Here is a 17,288-nt window from a genome sequence, read left to right on the forward strand (position 1 = left end):
GTTAAAGTGCCAAACGGTTGCTGCGAGTTGAAGGCTGAGTCTTACCTGCATAGGCGTGACGCAAAGATTCCACGCTAGAAAAACAAAGCACGGCTCCGAATACCTAATTGGTTTTCAAAGTGGACATCGATGGCCATGGGACTAGCACGGGGGAAACTGGGCCTTCTTGATAGCGATTTGCTGACCTCCTTCGACGTTAGGTACAATTCGAGAGTCGGGATACGTCTTATATATTCTGTTTTTGATGACACGGCTACCAAAGCTCGGTAATTTGCAAGGCTCGGCAGGAGTCGCTTGTACTAAGAGTTCGCATGCGGCAACAAATAGAAGAAGAGTCATGGAGATTGTGCATAAACAATTGTCCGAGCATGTTTTGATGCGTGGTAGATATTGAGGGGTAGAGAGTACTTACGGATGTGTTTGTACTAGCGGCACTAGAGGGCGATTGACGGCAACCCAGCCAGTTGGGATTTGGGAAGCGCCAAATTCTAGCTGCAGTAGAGAAAATCATACATATGGTATTGAGACTGCTTGAAATATTTCACTCCCGATTTAGAAGCCATCCAAGGGCCGTGTTAATATGTCTGTTCAGGAATGAACGTGTGTGTGCAAGAGAGAATGACTGAAGCAGAATACACGCTTCACTTCCCCATTCTTTGCGCCCGGTCATTGCCTATTGTTCATCTCAGACTTTCTCGTGAGTCAACCACTGAATGTCGCGATCAGAGAATCTGAAGCACGCCAGCGCAACGAGAATGTTCGTCGCAGGATCGAAGTGACGAAATATCGCGTCGCGAAGCTCGGTGGGCAAACGCTCAAATCCACCTCTCAGCCGAAGCCCCATGTTCGTGAAGGTGGTGAAGAAAGAAGGTCTAGGCGCAAGATGGTGCAGGATGAGTTTGCGCAGGTTGAACGGTAGGTAGCTTTCATCCTCCTTTGACTGATCAATGACGTCCTCGAAAGAGCGATAGAAGCCACACCGAGGCTCCACGAGGATCTGCTTGAGCCTGGCGGTCGGCCAGGTTGGAGCGATGCCTTTGTGGCGCAGAAGGTGCCAAGTAGCCGTGATAAGAGGCGGGTAGTCGCGAAACTCAACGCGATCCAGGATGTTAAGCATAAGTTCAGCGGGAAGTTGGTAGATGGGGAGAGCGTAAAGCGCCTGGAGTTGCAGCCCAGCCTGGAAACGCTCTTCAATTGACTTTCTTGCTCCGTTGTCCTGCCTCGGAACCGTCGAGTGGGGCATATTGCTTTTGGGAAGTTCGGGAGATCTGAGAGAGACCTTGCCAGATGTATTCCGAGAGATGCCAGGCAAACACTGCTAGGACGATCAGGTAGATGCCGGTTGGTAGCAAAGATCTTGGAAGCACGTTGAGTAGGAACGGGTCCAGGACTGTGAACGCGATCAGCTCACCACGATTGCAACTAGAGAAGAGTTCTGGCTCACTGATTTCAACATTCACAGGCGGAACATCTTGCATAAGCGTCTTATTGGTGGTGAAGTAATCTGCAGCAGCAAACACTTGAAGGAGAAGAAGAGATTCTGGATTGCTATCCACTCGGTGATAATCAGGACTCTGATCTGGTGCAAGAATAGTCTGACGTGAGTCAGAGTAATCAGCGAGAGAAGTGATTAGCTCTGGCGTATCGAAAACTTCTTGTAATAGGTAAGTGGTGAGTGTGAAGGAAGTTGGTTGCTATTTTTCACCCTGTCAGTATCCAGCCAATAACGATACCATCTTCCTTGGAATGTAGATTTCGATGAAGAAGAGTGAGACATGAGTGTCCAGAGACTCACTGTTGCCGCCCAGCAGATGCGAACTTCGTAGCGCTGGTGCTGCGTCAGTTTGTCAAGTAGAAACCATGCTGCAATGCCTTTTGGACTGGCAGGCTTTGGAAATGCTGCTGATAGCTGGCGGCGTAGTGTTGGGTTTGAGGAAGATAACACTTCGAGCTTAAGGTCTTCAAGATTCGGATGCTGTTGATAGATTTGAATAGCTTCTGGTGCAAGGAAGATAGTCTTCTCTACATTGCCATGGACTAGGAAAATGCACCAGGCTAGACTTTGCAGATATGCCAGAAGCCGCATAGCTGGGTATGACTATACTCACTTGCAGCCAATTGCCTCTTTGGATGGATCCCCGAGCATCTTCTAGTAAGCGTTGGCAAACTTAAGGATGTGCTCGGCTGCGCGGATTTGCAAGACATGTTGTTTGATACGGCCACAAGCGGTAGTCCACCTTCGGTTAGGCTTGTTGATCGCTTGCTTCGCGCTTTCTGCAGGGGACAACAACAGAAGCTACACACAAACTTTCTCATTCACCACGACACTCTCCACAATCTGCAGCCAAACCCGACTTGCTGCTTCTTGTGACATCAAACATCTCTTTACAAGACATCTGTCAAGGTCTTATACCTGCTTTCACCATGAGAGAAGTCATCAGCTTGAACGGTGAGTCCCCACAAATTACGCGCTTCTGCGTCCTCCTGTGCTCCTCTACCCAAGTAGCAATCAAGGTACTGACTCTAAACGCGCACAGTTGGCCAAGCCGGCTGCCAGATTGCTAATTCCTGCTGGGAGGTGAGCAATTTGATGCATTTTGGGACGCTCGCACAAATAGCGGGGCATTCTGTCGAAAATGCTCGAGGGTCAGACTAACAACTGGTGATAGCTCTACTGCTTGGAGCACGGCATCCAGGTGTGTACTGATCTTTACTTTGCTCTCCATGGAACGTACAGCTGGTTTCGAGTGTTTGCTGACGCGTTTTGTGTTGTCAGCCTGATGGATACCTCACCGAAGAGCGCAAAGCCGCCGACCCAGATCAGGGGTTCAGCACCTTCTTCTCTGAAACTGGTATGAAACTATCAACACCACTCTTGGGACACAATAAAGTTGCTAATAGAATCTTTTCTAGGCCAAGGCAAATACGTCCCTCGTACCATCTACTGCGACTTGGAGCCCAATGTTGTCGACGAAGTCCGTACTGGTACCTACCGAGACCTTTTCCACCCCGAACAGATGATCACTGGGAAGGAAGATGCGTCCAACAACTATGCTCGTGGTCACTATACTGTCGGAAAGGAGTTGATTGATCAGGTGTTGGACAAAATCCGTCGTGTTGCGGACAATTGCTCCGGTCTACAGGGATTCTTGGTGTTCCACTCGTTTGGGGGGGGAACTGGATCCGGTTTCGGTGCTCTGCTCATGGAGCGTCTATCCGTGGACTATGGCAAGAAGTGCAAGTTGGAATTTTGCGTCTACCCTGCTCCTCAAGTCGCTACCTCCGTTGTTGAGCCCTACAACTCCATCCTGACCACTCACACCACTCTCGAGCACTCCGACTGCAGTTTCATGGTCGACAACGAGGCTATCTATGACATCTGTCGTCGCAACTTGGGCATTGAGCGACCCAATTACGAGAACCTGAACCGATTGATTGCCCAAGGTACCTTTTTCAAGCATAGGTATAGAGGCTAGCGCTGACGATGATCCCTAGTCGTGTCTTCAATCACCGCCTCTCTCCGCTTTGACGGCTCACTCAACGTCGATCTCAACGAGTTCCAGACCAACCTGGTGCCATATCCCCGTATCCACTTCCCTCTTGTCGCATACTCGCCAGTCGTCTCCGCTGCCAAGGCATCACACGAGGCCAACTCTGTCCAGGAGATCTCGATGTCGTGTTTCGAGCCCAACAACCAGATGGTGAAGTGCGATCCTCGCAACGGAAAATACATGGCTACTTGCTTGCTCTACCGTGGTGATGTCGTACCGAAAGATGTTCACGTTGCCGTTGCTACGCTCAAGACCAAAAGCACTATTCAATTTGTCGACTGGTGCCCAACTGGATTCAAGATTGGTATCTGCTACCAGCCACCCCAGATGGTGCCCAACGGAGATCTTGCTAAAGTCAACCGCGCCGTGTAAGTGGTGACTTACCTTTTTTCCCAATCAGGACACTGACCTGTGACTAGCTGCATGCTGTCCAACACTACCGCCATTGCTGAAGCCTGGTCCGCTCTCTCCCACAAATTCGATCTCATGTACTCGAAGCGTGCCTTTGTTCATTGGTACGTTGGTGAGGGTATGGAGGAGGGCGAGTTCTCCGAGGCCCGTGAGGACTTGGCTGCTCTTGAACGTGATTACGAGGAGGTTGCTACAGACTCTGCCGAGGGTGAGGAAGGTGGTGAAGCCGAGTATTAGACGGTCAGTCGCTGGTCTTTGGAGCTCGCCTCAGCTCCAGCTCTACGTCTTGGTCACATCAAATTGCTCCCCGTGGCCGGCGTTGTTGAGTCTGGTGTGTTCGGATCCTTTTGCAAATGGTTCTAGATCTTCCTGACGTGGAAATGTGTGAAGAAAAGACGTGGATGATTCAATGAAGCGGGTGTCTGCTTTAAAGCGAAGTTGAAGTAAAGTAAATCAATGAAATCCAATGCTCCATGATATGCTTGCCTACTTTACTGTACGTACTCGAGAGATCCCAATAATAGAAAGCTTGAATTGGACTCAGCCAATTGCAGCGACTGAGCACGATTACAGTGTCTTGGCATCTTGGCATCTTGGCATTTGTTTTCTCGATCATCAAGATCCCTGCTTTGGTGCTTGGGGGCAACAACCAAGCCAGCCCAAAGTAGAGAGCTCTTCCACAATTAGGTGCACTTGACCATATATCATTTGCACTTGTGTTAGCTTCTCCAGCATCGAGCTTGATCGAGCTTTATCGAGCTCTATATATGCAGTGCCTAAGCCTCTCTGTCGACACTGAACAAAAAACCCGTTCTCCGCGGTGGACGGCGAGACATCGCCAAAGCCATGGCTGACGTGGAGTCGCAGCAACGAGAGGTGCAGCGTACGTAAAGCTTCAAAATCCGTTATCTTATGCCGAATCAGTTGAAGCTGACTGCGTTTCGAATCTAGAGCATCCTAACCTTCACCTGAGCCCCGAGGAGCGACGCCTTTTCGGCCAACTGTTTTCCGCCGCGGATACCGAAAAGATTGGTGTGGTAACGGGAGAGGTGGCAGTGAAGTTTTTCGAAAAGACACGACTACCGCCGGATGTGCTAGGAGAGGTGGGTATACTGGAAACCACGAGAGCTCGAGAATCGTGCTGACCCAGGCAACATCATACAGATCTGGCAAATTGCGGACAGCGAGAACCGGGGGCTACTCACACCTGCTGGATTCGGCATTGTTCTGCGATTGATCGGATACGCTCAGGCAGGACGGCCAGTCTCAGCTGAGCTTGCATTGAAACGTGAGTGGATCCTATAAAACACAGGCGAGACGGGGAATTGACCACGCGTCTCATAGCTGGTGGACCTCTGCCTAAGTTCGATGGCATCACAGGACCTCCAGGACTACCACAGGCGCAGCCACAGGCACAGCCTTTGCAAGCTCAAAACAGTGGCCCCATCAGAGTTCCTCCGTTGACTCCGGACAAGGTTGCGCAGTATTCATCTCTCTTCGAAGAGTCGGGTGCGCAAAATGGAATACTATCAGGTATGGTTTTCTTCTGCCCCACTACTCAGGAACTGATTGCTGACTCAAATGCCCAGGCGAAACCGCAAAGCAAATATTCGAGCGAGCCAAGCTGCCTAACGATGTGCTCGGACGCATATGGAACCTTGCAGACAGGGAGCAGAAAGGGCATTTGGGGCTGACGGAGTTCATCATTGCCATGCATCTTCTGGCCTCCTACAAGAACGGATCTATGCGCGCCCTACCACAGATACTACCCTCCGGGCTGTACGAAGCGGCAGCCAGACGAGGTGTTGCGCGACAAGTAACAGGCTCCCGACCAACATCGGATGGCTTTCCACCATCTGCGGTACCCAAGCAGTTTACAGGCACAGGATATCCAGCCCAAGCGTCACCTGCAGCTCGCCCACAGCAACCACCCTTTCAGCAACCGACTTCGACTGGAGATCAATGGGCTGTCAGTCCTCAAGACAAAGCACAGTTTGACCGGATTTACGCTACTGTTGATACACAAAACCGCGGATACATAACAGGAGAGCAAGCAGTGGGCTTCTTCAGCAACTCCAGGTTACCGGAGGATGCGCTTGCGCAGATTTGGGATCTCGCCGATATCAATTCCGAGGGCCAGCTCAATCGAGATGAATTTGCGGTAGCAATGCACCTTATCAAGCAACAGCGTAGTAAAGGAGATGGCAGAGATGTCCTACCACAAAGTCTGCCTGCCAATCTAATACCACCAAGCATGCGTCGTCAGCCTATAGCGCCGCAGCAGCCCACCGCCCCGGTCTTTGATAATGCTGCAAACATTAGCGCGCCAAAATCGGCGTCCGAGGATTTGTTTGGTCTCGACGCATTCTCGGCCCCATCATCTCCACCATCACAGCCGCAGACTAGGACGACTGGCGACTCTGCGTACACTGCGACACCACCTCGAAATACAAACTCACCAGTGCCTCAAGCATTCCAGCAACAACAATCACAGCCTCAGCCATTCCCACAACAACAATCGCACTTTAAGCCATTCGTCCCATCGTCATCTTTTGGGCAAGCTATGATGACTCCTCAAGGCACTGGTACATCAGCAAGCACAGCCAGTCCTGTGGTGCAGAGCCGGGGTCTCCCACAGCAGCAACAAAAACAGCCCTCTGCCATGGATGATCTACTCGGAGACAACGATCCTGAAGTCAGCAAAAGGCTCACTAATGAGACATCGGAGCTTGCTAATCTATCTAACCAGGTCAGCAGCTTGACTGGTCAAATGCAAGATATCAAAACAAAGCGCAGCTCTACGGAGCACGACTTGTCTCAAGCACAATCGCAAAAGCGAGATTTTGAAGATCGTCTCACTCAGTTGCGATCTGCGTATGAGCAGGAGGTTAGAGAGGTCCAGGCGCTGGAGGAACGTCTGAGAGGCTCTAAGGGTGAGACACAGAAGCTTCAACAAGACACGGCAATGATCCAAGGCACCCACGAGGATCTTCAGAATCAACATCGACAGATCAGCGATGCCTTCCGTATGGATCAGAATGAGAACTCTAGTCTGAAGGAAAAGATTCGCCAAACAAACGCAGAGATTAGCGAGATGAAGCCGCAGCTTGAGAAGATGCGATCTGATGCCCGACAGCAGAAGGGTTTGGTAGCGATCAACAAGAAGCAGCTCGCTACTAACGAAGCTGAACTGGAGAAGGCAAAGGCCGATCTAGAGACGGCTACAAGAGAACACGAGGAAGCTGCGCGAGAGCTGGAGCAGAGTAAACGCGACCTGGAGGCTTCTTCTCAAGCTGTTTCTGAAGCGAAATCTCAAGTTCGAAGTCCGCCAGCCGCAGTAGCCAGTCCTGCTCCATCCACCGCAAGCATGAACCCTTTCTTCCGTCGATCTTCCAACGCCACAACCGAGAAGGGTATGTCCCCCTTTCAGACGCAGGTTGTTGCATCCCCCAATCACAACGCCTTTGACAGCTTTTTTGGGCCTTCTCTTGGTTCGTCGAATCAGACTACTGGCCATCCACCGTCCACCTCTTTCAAAGACGACCCCCCTAATACCCACCGTGAAGCACCTGAGCAATCAATGGCTTCAAACCAGTCTCAAAACTCGTCATACGGTCCAGACATTCCCACTCCATCGGGTTCGCCGCCGCCTCTGTCTAGTTTTAGTGATTCCCCTCAAATCATCAGCGAGCCGCCGGCGCCTCCGCAGTCTCGACAGATCACTTCCAGTTTTTTGCCATTTCGACCTAGTGTGGAGCGCTCTGACTCCGAGAGTCCATCAGTGAGAGCTAATCCTCCTGCAAGCCGCATCGGTGACAGGTCCGAGTTAGAGGGGTCGACAGAAAGGCAGACTTCGACCGCTGAACCTTCCATACCCGAATCACCAAGGCAGCACTTCGCAGAGATGGCTGCGAAGCCTCCTCAGGCAGAAGCATCGCGATTTGCCCCACCGTCTTCACAGCAGACCCCCACGGCGTCCAGTGAAGGCATTCGACAGCAAGAAGTTGCCGTTCCCGATGAGATGGCTGAGTCCTCTGGTATGCCAAGCGCGACCAGGGATGTTCCTGGTGCGTTCCCTGGGGACGAGACGCCTGAGCCTGAGCCCAGCTTCTACCAATCTGTCAAGACACCGTACAGTAGCTCGAAGCTTGATCCTCGCGTCGACTCTGAACCCCGAGGCGGTTTAGTGGGGTCTACGAAGGAGCCATCAAACAACATATCTGAAGGTGTATCAGCTAGCAATGATCCTTTTGCTAGGGCCAGTGACGATTCGCGTACTCCTGTCACTGCCAAACATGACTTCGACTCGGCTTTTTCGGGTTTTGGGGACGATGTAGAAGCGCCAAAGCAGAGTGATAGGAGCATAACAGCTAATGGCTTTGAGTCGGCCGAGCCACCCAAGTCTCATGGCGAGTTTCCTCCGATCCAGGAGTTCGGTGCAGAAGGTGAGAGTGATAGCGATGAAGATCCTGGCTTTCGTGACAACTTCACAGCTCACTCTGCCAATCGCGCTGCGGAGTCTGGACCCAACCAGGCCTTACAGGCTCCACCTGCATCCGATGGTATCGGGATGGCGCCAACTCGTCCTCCTTTTGGTTCTACTGACACCAATACCAGTCAACTGCCCACGCCTGGCGCTCAGACATCGCCACCAACATATGATCAGACAGTGGGATCTCCACTTGGTGAAGCTGGTCATCGCAAAGAGTCGAACCAATTCCCGGCAGAGTATAGCGGCCTACTACCTTCACGTGCTGATCCTACCTCGTCTACAAACTCGCCACCTCTGCAATCAGCTGCCGCATCGCCCGTTGCCTCAACAGCTGGCATTGATAGAGGCCTGAACTTCTTCGGCGAAGACACAACGGAGCAAGCAGCAGGCCATGCCACCATCGGCTCCTCATTCTCACACGACCATTCCCCAATGTCTCCGGGCGCCTCAACAGCCGCACCTTATGCCTACACTCACACATCATCGCCGCCACAACAGCAATCCCAGACTACTAATCCTCCAGTCCCAGCCAAAGCTCCCATGCACGACGATTTTGATGACGAATTTGGTGATCTTTCCGAAGCAAAAGAAGCTTCCGAAAAAGGCGATGATGACTTTACCTCTGCCCGTCACAACGATTTTGAAGATTTCAACCCCGTGTTTGACTCACCCGCGGCATCGCGTCATACAGCGCAATCCTCAAGCACGTTCCCCAACAATGACTCCTTCGCGGATTTTGAATCCTCCATGACGGGCGCCGGTTCCTCTTCGCGTCAACAACAAGGGGTACAACAGACACCATCACATGACTGGGATGCGATTTTCTCTGGATTGGACACGCCGCAGAACAATGGCGTGCCAGGTGGACATGGCAATGGGTTTCCCAGTCCGCCGAGGGAGCAAAGTGGGAAGGCCGCAGAGAAGGCGGCAACGAAGAGGACGATGACGGAAGATACAACAATGGACGATCCGATTTTGAAGGACCTGACTGGGATGGGGTATCCGAGAGGAGAGTCATTGCAGGCGTTGGAGAGATTTGATTATAATCTTGATAAGGTACGGTGATCGTCTACCTGTACTGCGAAGAATGGCGGTTCTAACAATGGGTCCGTAACAGGCTGCAGATTTCCTCGCCTCCAAGTCGTAATACGAACTGGGGGACAATCCTTTGCATAGCCTCTACAAACGCTATTTCTGGACAGATGCAAAAGCGAATTCACACATTTCTTTCTTACCATTACTTAGCGAACGCAAATTGCATTTGTACAATGCCAGAATGGTATCAATCAATGTACAGCAGTTCTCGTCAACACCTCTTCTAGCATTGCGGCAGCACGGCGGATATTTTTTGTCTCTATGTCACGCCCGTTGTATGTATGTACCAACACTCGTTTGTGCTGCGGTCTTGATCACGGCCACTTGAACCTGTTTTATCAAAGACAAAAGATCTAAGCTATTGATCGAGCGAATGTATTCATGCATGTTAGACTGTCTACTTAGCGATCAAGATAAGAGGGATCCGAGAGATGACCATGAATGGCTACGTACGCGTGGTCGGTTGTGGGTGGGAGGGACTTTAAGGACTAATGTGGGACCATGTTCGGAGCTCTCCTGGTCCTGTGTCCAGTCTCTATAGAATGCAGTATTTACTCCGAAAATGCGCACTAGATGCTAATGCTTCCGATCAAATATCATATCAGGAGTCTCCAGTCCAAGCTCTGTGCACGATTTGAGTGATACAAAATGCCGTAGCAGCCTTCTTCGGATACGACTGCCTGGTTGGGAACGCACCTTCCTAATGCGTGCGGCTGGGTACTTCTCCTTTCTTGGAGTCGCAACCCCCTCCTCGCCTTCAACCATCAACATCATCCATTGACAACATATCCATCAAACAGTCAACGGGACTCTGCTTGGCGAAGACACTAATATTCGATGATCATCACTGTTGTCTATACCTATACCTTTCCGATGACGGATGAAAGACCTCACAGATTGGCAAGGCTGAGTTTCAGCCTGATCTGAGGGAGGTGAGCAGGTTTGATTCCCTTGGGCGTATGATGCACATCTAGAGCTTGCTCACCTTCAGCTAGAAAGCACTCGGGACTTCTACCTCCCCATCCAGCGATCACTTCAAATCATTGCACCTAAAAGCAGCACCGCTCTCAAGCTCATCTCCTCTTCGATCCCAATACCTATACAAGACAAATTTTCTTCGGAGCCAGTACCATCAAGACCATCGTCACCGTCACCAGCGGAGTGTTGAGGACTGGCGGATAACCATGGCCGAAGCTTCGGGCACATCCTCCACAGGAGGCTCGTCGAAAGGAAAAGAAGACCAATTACATGTTAAAGAGCTGGGGCTCACACAGATTGATGGGCACCCAGAAGATCATCCGTTTGTCGCCGATGTGGTATTTGTCCATGGTCTGCAGGGACATCCCCAAAGAACGTGGCAGTCGAAGTCGAACCCCGAGTCCAGCATCAGGGCTCGAAAAGGTCTTAGACTCTTTTCCCGGAAAGGCACGGAAGCGATAGCTCATGATGACCCCAAGCCGTTCTGGCCAGCGGATATACTTCCTCAGGACCACAAGGATGTCCGGATACTAACGTTCGGTTATGACTCGAAAGTGACGAAAGCGTTCATGGCCCCGACAAGCAAGAATGGCATATTTCAACATGGCAATTCATTTCTGAGAGCCGTAAGCCGTGCCCGAGTCCGCTGTCGTCAACGTCCAATTGTGTTCGTAGCACACAGTCTAGGCGGCCTCGTCGTCAAACAAGCCTTGATCGAGGCGCAGAAACAGATCCATGATCCTGACTTACTCGATATTAACGATTCTACTCATGCTATCATATTCTTCGGTACCCCACACAGAGGCTCAGATCTCGCGTCATGGGGTCTCCTGCTGAGTACCGTTGCTAAGGCCGCTCAATTCGACACGAATAAAGCCGTCCTCAGAGATCTGGATCCTATGAGCGGGAGCTCCAAATTAGAGGAGATGAGACTGGATTTTGATAATATACTGCAGGACAGTCAACGATTGAGCGAGTTGCATGTATACTCGTTCCAAGAAGAGGAAGGTATGACGGGTACCAAGTTGTTTGGCGGTAAGGTACGTTCATTCGCATATGTCCCACGCGCGCGGCGCGCGCTGTCATGCAAAACGAAAATTCGCAGCGAATTCTGCCCAAATATTCAAGTATGATCAGTATGAGGACAATTTTCTTCGCTTAAAAAGCACATTCGTATGACACAGTATCCACACGTTCGCAAGAGTCTATAGTGAGGATTGTCTAGCTCTCCAGCCCAGCTTTCAAGTTGTTCACTGCTCCTGCTTGTTTTATGTACAGCCAGGGCGTTCACGCCGAAGCACTTGGTGGATAACGTTCTCGGCGTCTAGATTGCTAGAGCGTTGTTCAGACCAAGGTCCCCCTTTTGTCACCTATCTTTCCTGGTGTATCAGGCAGATAAATTGTTGCGATTGCCACTATTCTTGATAGCTTGCATAATTTTAGCTCAGATACATGTGCTAACGACTCGAAGGTTGTCCCAAACGAGTCGTCATCCCTGGACTCTCGAAAATACGGTAACGACACCATTCATGCAAATCACATGAACATGTGCCGTTTCAGCACAAAAGACGACGATGGCTATGAAAAGTTTTCTGCCATCCTTGCAAAGTACATTAGCCAAATAAAGACCAAACAGTACGAAGCGAAGAATGCACGGAACGATGGTCAGTCCTCACCGGATCTATGGTTTGAGTCTCCTAGTATTGACGGCTCTCATAAGACTAATGCTCTTCTCTTTCAGATATTCTGACTAGCCTCAATTTTGCAGAGCGCCGGGCACGAGAATATCAACTGCAGAACCTCGACACGAAACAAGAAACCTTCTCTTGGATCTGGTCATCATCTTCGTTCGTGGAGTGGCTTTCAAGCCAGGACGGAGTGTATTGGATCTCCGGCAAACCTGGAAGCGGGAAGTCGACTTTGGTAGAGCATCTCGTACATCATGACCGGACGAAGCTAGAATTGCAAAAGCAAAACCACATGAGCTGGATACGTCTACATTTTTTTTCGATTTTCGTGGTGGGCAAAGGTATCAACAACAGCTTTGAAGGCTTACTCAGATCCCTTCTCTACCAGCTCTTCAAAGCGATGCCCCAGCTTAACACACTGGATCCAGATGACAGTAAATATGACTCCTTCTCCAGCTGGCCTGAACGTAAGCTCCGCGATGCTTTGCGTACATCACTTGGGAAAGCCAAGGAAGGAGTGTGTATCTTTGTGGATGGGCTAGACGAATATGAAGGAAGTCTCCTAGAACTCATCCAATTTCTCAAGACCTTAGCTACAAGCGACAACAGTCAGGATACTTCGATCAAAGTTTGTTTGTCAAGCCGTCCCGAACCAATACCTTCACAGTTTCTGCAACATCTCCCAAATCTATCCATGTCAGATCACAATGCATCGGGAATTCAATCGTACTGTCTTTCAACGCTTGAGGAGCTGGAGCCGAAGGTTCTTGAGGGTTTGAACATTTTTCAGCTGTCTCATACTATTGCCGGACGAGCAGAAGGCGTGTTTTTGTGGGCACGTTTCGCACTAGAGGAAATCATACAAGGTCATTCCAGTGGAGAAACCCCCAAAGAAATGTTAGTGAGACTGGACTCAACCCCTCATGATCTAGAAGAGATTTACGATCGCATATTTCACCGTATGGATGCACCAGCTAAGGAAGAATGTATGATTATGCTACGGCTTGTTTGCTTTGCAAAGAGGCAGCTTGCATGGCAAGAGCTACTTGTGGCTACCGATATTGCCTTGAACAAGGATGTGGTCGATAGTGAGCGTATCCGTGGCGATACAGACTCGGCAGTTGCGTCCAAAGTGTACAAAACTTTTACCCAAAGACTCCGTGCAAAAGCTGTGGGACTTCTGGAACTTGTCAAACAACAGCAAAACGAGTTTGGGCCTGACGAAGCTTTATTGCACCGAAATTGATACACAAAAGTGTAAGCACATATTTGGACCGGAAAGGATGGCAAACATTCGGAATGCTGCAAGAAGAAATTATGATTCAACACGAGTCATTTTTCGTCGAAACATGCACTCGGTATCTCCATCGTCTCCTGCGTCATTCCAAGTTGGGAAAGAACACCAGTCGTATCGTTTGGGAGGAATGGTTCGATAAGAATATTTCATAAAAGGACCGACTCCCTGGAGACACCTCAATGGAACGGCTCGGTTGGCATGTATTCCTTCTTCACCTATGCTGCAGGCTATGTTTTTGAGCATGCAAGGTCCTTGGAGCAGCATGGGGTCTCTTCATACTCACTACTTGACAGTCATTTGACAGAGCAATTCGTCCATCTACACTTTCTTTATGCAAACAGAGCGGCGACGGCTTCGGTGATAAGAAAGTGTTGGCCCTGTCTTCAACTACCCCGGGAATTATTGTTTGAAGACTTCGACGCCATCTGCGTGGCATTTCTTCATGGGCTCGCGTCGTACTGCCAAAGTGATTTGGAAACCAGATCACAAGCGCCTGGACAAACTTTTTGGGAACGAGCTTTGAGTTATGCGCTCCTCGGGTGGCCCACGGCGGGAGTCTATGGAGATGCTTTGAGTTTCCAGCATACAGTGACGTTAGCATTACAGAACATTACCACTGTACAGCAAATTCATCTTGAGCAGGGGCTCAAGTTCGTATTGAGAATACCGTCGTCCACACCCCATGATGAGGTTCTGAAGTTGGTGTTACAACACGAGTCCATAAAATCCCTCCAGCTTGTCGACCGTGATGGACAGGCCGTCACACTTCTTTGGTTTCTCACTCAAGATAGACGTTACTACTTTTCGAAGGTGGCTTTTGATTTGTTGATCGAAGAAGCAAATCGCAGAGAAGAAGACGTGCGTCAACGCTGTGGCCCCGGGGGAAATTTGGTAGAGACGTTGCTAGAACAGAAGCCGGCCTCTCAGAGGAATAATAAAGCTGAGGTGGCTTCGCGAGTACTACGAGTCAATGTCTTGGCCTTTTGAATACGATCTCGATGAAGACGAAGAAACGGACTGAGATCCCTACACTAGGGGAACCAGAACATGAAAACGTGGGCTCGCTTGACGAAGTTTTCCTGTGGGATGAAGACTCGGACGTGTCAACGGAAGAATCTCTATCATCTAGAGGGGAAGCTCACCTCTCTGAAGGTCGAGCATGATAGCCGTCGATCCGGAAAGGTACCCACGTGCTGCGCGCTTGCTTGGAAAACAGAAGCAAATGAAATGAAACACCCCAAACAGACGAGGAGCATCAGCCGGTGTATTCTTGACCGCTCCTGTCTGTATACTCTGCTCGACTCTTTTTTTTTGCCCGTCGCTCTCTTCTTTCATAAATCTCGCCTGCATACCATATGATCTCCGATGACGATATTCTCCTGCAAGGAAACGGTAAATTGATCGAGGCGAGATTGGGTACAGTGGATGAAAGGTTTTATTCTTCTGGATTTGGGAAGGGACACGTTTGCTTGCTTGCTTGCAGGATACAATAATAGCTATGGGGTTTCAAGTCATCAAATGCCATTCTTCTTTTTCCTTTGAACAAATTGCTGTGGAAATGCCGGAGCTGTAGAACTGAATACAAATCTATGAGAGCAAGTCTGTGGAGATGCTCTCCCAATGTCACAATTCGCTTAATATCCGCCGAACGCCTGCGTACGGACCCTGGAGTAGATCCTCTCAGTTATCGTCACACGTTTCGCATGATCGTAGTAAAATATCACAACAATTCTAGCCTAAAGAACAAACAAACAATCAATCAATCAAGCCTCCAGGGTACATGTTGCGCGCCGCCTGATGGGCTGCTGCTGCTGCTGCTGCTGTGATTGCCCTTGCCCTGTCGGCGGCCGCCCTTGTCCTTGCCCAAACGGCGAAGCGCCCTGTAGATACCCTCCATGCGAAGGATCATGATAGCCCTGTCCGTAGGCGTGGCCACCACCACCGCCATGTGCACCTGGGTAGCCTTGTCCCTGAGCGGGATAATCGTCTTTCGAGGGAGGTTGTGGTGGGTAGGGGTTCTGGCCGGGGTAGCCTGAGCCAGACGACGACGGGCGAGGAGGATACTGGCTAGGTGTTAGACCCTGCTGGCTTGGGTGGGAGCCCATTGGTGGTGCGGGTGCGTAGGGGTTGTAGGTGCTTTGTTGTTGGGATGGATAGGCTGGGGTGTTCTGAGGAGGTGGAGGATAGCTGTTTTGTGTAGGGGTGCCGTAAGAATTTGACTGCGCGGGTTGCGGCGCGTATTGATTATAGGTTGGAGGTTTGCCTTGTGGTTGGTATGGAGAGTTCTGCTGGCCGTAGTTCGAAGTTTGTGGGGTGTGCTGCGAAGGAGGGTAGGGTTGGGTTTGCTGGCTATAGGCGGGTGTGGACGCGTGAGAGCTAGCATAGGAACTGGAAGGAGGACCTGAGAAGGACTGGTTTGGTTGACCATAATTGCTTGGCGAATTATATTGCCCAGCAGCTGGACTGGAGGATGATGCGTCTTGTGGGCCGTAGCTATCGTGTGGCGGCTTATGATTGGCGTGGTGACCGTGATGACGACCATGATGTTCGCTTGAAGGACCTGGAAAGGACTGGGTCTGTGGTTGGCCGTACGCATTCTGCGAAGCTTGCGTCTGCTGTCCATACAGCGGTGCGCCTGGGCCGTATTGGTTGCCCTGACCGTATTGTGAAGAGCCAATGTGGCCTTGAGCAAGCTGCATCGACTGTATCGTTTCCATGGGCAGTACATTAGCAGATCCTTGTTGTCCTGAGGATTGGTATGACGCTGGTGGAGCTTGGGATGAGTAGCCACCACTGCTGTTCAAGCCTGCATGCTGTGCTTGTTGCTGCTGCTGCTGGTGCTGTACACCCGAAGATCCGTGCTGGCCGGGCGCCTGGTATGATGCTGGTGGAGCTTGGGCTGAATAACCACCGCTGCTTGAGCTTTGCCCACCAGAGGAGTACCCGTAGCTGTTGTTCTGACTCTGCGAAATCAGTTAGCATCTATCGACATCAGCAGAGATTCGCGAGGCTTACCGAAGAGCCATGGTGACCTCCAAGGAAGCTCATGAAACCACCACCGGATTGCTGAGCGGGCGGCTGCTGTTGTGGTTGTTGTTGCTGCTGCGGCTTTCCACCACCATCAAAAAAGCTACCCACCAGCTGTCCCGCAAGACCACCAATGCCGCCAGAGCCACCACTGGAATTTGAGCTCTGACCAGCATGCTGCCCCCCTAGCAGAGAGCCCGCAAGTCCAACGAGAGGCGATTGGTTCTGGGGCTTATGTTTTCCTCCGGTGATTGCGTTCATCGCAAGATCCTACTCATCGCAGAGTGTTAACCCAATTCTCACAGTTCAAGCAGTGTCCACATACCCCTAATAGACTCCGATCTTTTTCCTCATCCTCTGCTGTTCCATCCACTTTCACCGCGGGCGGCTGTTGGAAAGGATCTGTGTACTGCTGAGGCGTAGGGTCAGGCGTGGGAACAGAAAGCGCTGGCTGGGTTGGCACGTCCCATTGTGAGTGGCCTGTTGCTCGCTGCACGTAGTAGTATTTTCGCGATTGACCTTCCCATTGTGCTAGCCTGTAGACCGTCAGATACGACTACGGGTAACAGCGACGAGTGAGATGTACCAGCCTTCGGGAAGAGCTGGAGGGCCCTTGTCGGGCCCCTCCTGGTTGGTAGGCGTTGGTGGGCGTGTCATGCTGAAAATAATCTTGTTATGGGAGGAGTAAATAACAGTGCACGAGAGAGGGTCTGTGGAATCGAGGAGCGTCAGTGAGATGGTCGAAGCCG

General features: G+C 50.8%; 6 protein-coding genes across 6 annotated transcripts; 3 read left to right on the forward strand and 3 right to left on the reverse strand.

Annotated features, from left to right (window-relative positions):
* Window positions 1-685: 685 nt before the first annotated feature.
* Window positions 686-1,117, reverse strand: HO173_009553 (uncharacterized protein; the record flags this gene model as incomplete). The annotated part of the gene is made up of 1 exon (XM_037311443.1): window positions 686-1,117. One exon carries the CDS (start codon window positions 1,115-1,117, stop codon window positions 686-688), a length of 432 nt encoding a protein of 143 aa, XP_037161599.1.
* A 73-nt stretch (window positions 1,118-1,190) lies between these two features.
* HO173_009554 (uncharacterized protein) lies at window positions 1,191-2,086 on the reverse strand (the record flags this gene model as incomplete). The annotated part of the gene is made up of 3 exons (XM_037311444.1): window positions 1,191-1,390; window positions 1,445-1,694; window positions 1,796-2,086. The coding sequence occupies 3 exons, from the start codon at window positions 2,084-2,086 to the stop codon at window positions 1,191-1,193; spliced, it is 741 nt and encodes a 246-aa protein (XP_037161600.1).
* A 338-nt stretch (window positions 2,087-2,424) lies between these two features.
* HO173_009555 (uncharacterized protein) lies at window positions 2,425-4,199 on the forward strand (the record flags this gene model as incomplete). Its single annotated transcript, XM_037311445.1, has 7 exons — window positions 2,425-2,449; window positions 2,538-2,578; window positions 2,670-2,696; window positions 2,777-2,852; window positions 2,914-3,444; window positions 3,496-3,919; window positions 3,971-4,199. The coding sequence occupies 7 exons, from the start codon at window positions 2,425-2,427 to the stop codon at window positions 4,197-4,199; spliced, it is 1,353 nt and encodes a 450-aa protein (XP_037161601.1).
* A 609-nt stretch (window positions 4,200-4,808) lies between these two features.
* Window positions 4,809-9,601, forward strand: HO173_009556 (uncharacterized protein; the record flags this gene model as incomplete). Its single annotated transcript, XM_037311446.1, has 6 exons — window positions 4,809-4,845; window positions 4,914-5,065; window positions 5,127-5,250; window positions 5,307-5,495; window positions 5,552-9,510; window positions 9,572-9,601. 6 exons carry the CDS (start codon window positions 4,809-4,811, stop codon window positions 9,599-9,601), a joined length of 4,491 nt encoding a protein of 1,496 aa, XP_037161602.1.
* A 379-nt stretch (window positions 9,602-9,980) lies between these two features.
* On the forward strand, window positions 9,981-13,461 carry HO173_009557 (uncharacterized protein; the record flags this gene model as incomplete). The annotated part of the gene is made up of 4 exons (XM_037311447.1): window positions 9,981-9,998; window positions 10,545-11,567; window positions 11,999-12,191; window positions 12,269-13,461. 4 exons carry the CDS (start codon window positions 9,981-9,983, stop codon window positions 13,459-13,461), a joined length of 2,427 nt encoding a protein of 808 aa, XP_037161603.1.
* Window positions 13,462-15,275: 1,814 nt separating this feature from the next.
* HO173_009558 (uncharacterized protein) lies at window positions 15,276-17,196 on the reverse strand (the record flags this gene model as incomplete). The annotated part of the gene is made up of 4 exons (XM_037311448.1): window positions 15,276-16,475; window positions 16,528-16,809; window positions 16,865-17,075; window positions 17,126-17,196. 4 exons carry the CDS (start codon window positions 17,194-17,196, stop codon window positions 15,276-15,278), a joined length of 1,764 nt encoding a protein of 587 aa, XP_037161604.1.
* Window positions 17,197-17,288: the final 92 nt, after the last annotated feature.

This window comes from Letharia columbiana (genome assembly GCF_014066305.1).
Source record: "Letharia columbiana isolate WasteWater2 chromosome Unknown Sc0000041_s0, whole genome shotgun sequence".
Lineage (NCBI taxonomy): Eukaryota > Fungi > Ascomycota > Lecanoromycetes > Lecanorales > Parmeliaceae > Letharia > Letharia columbiana.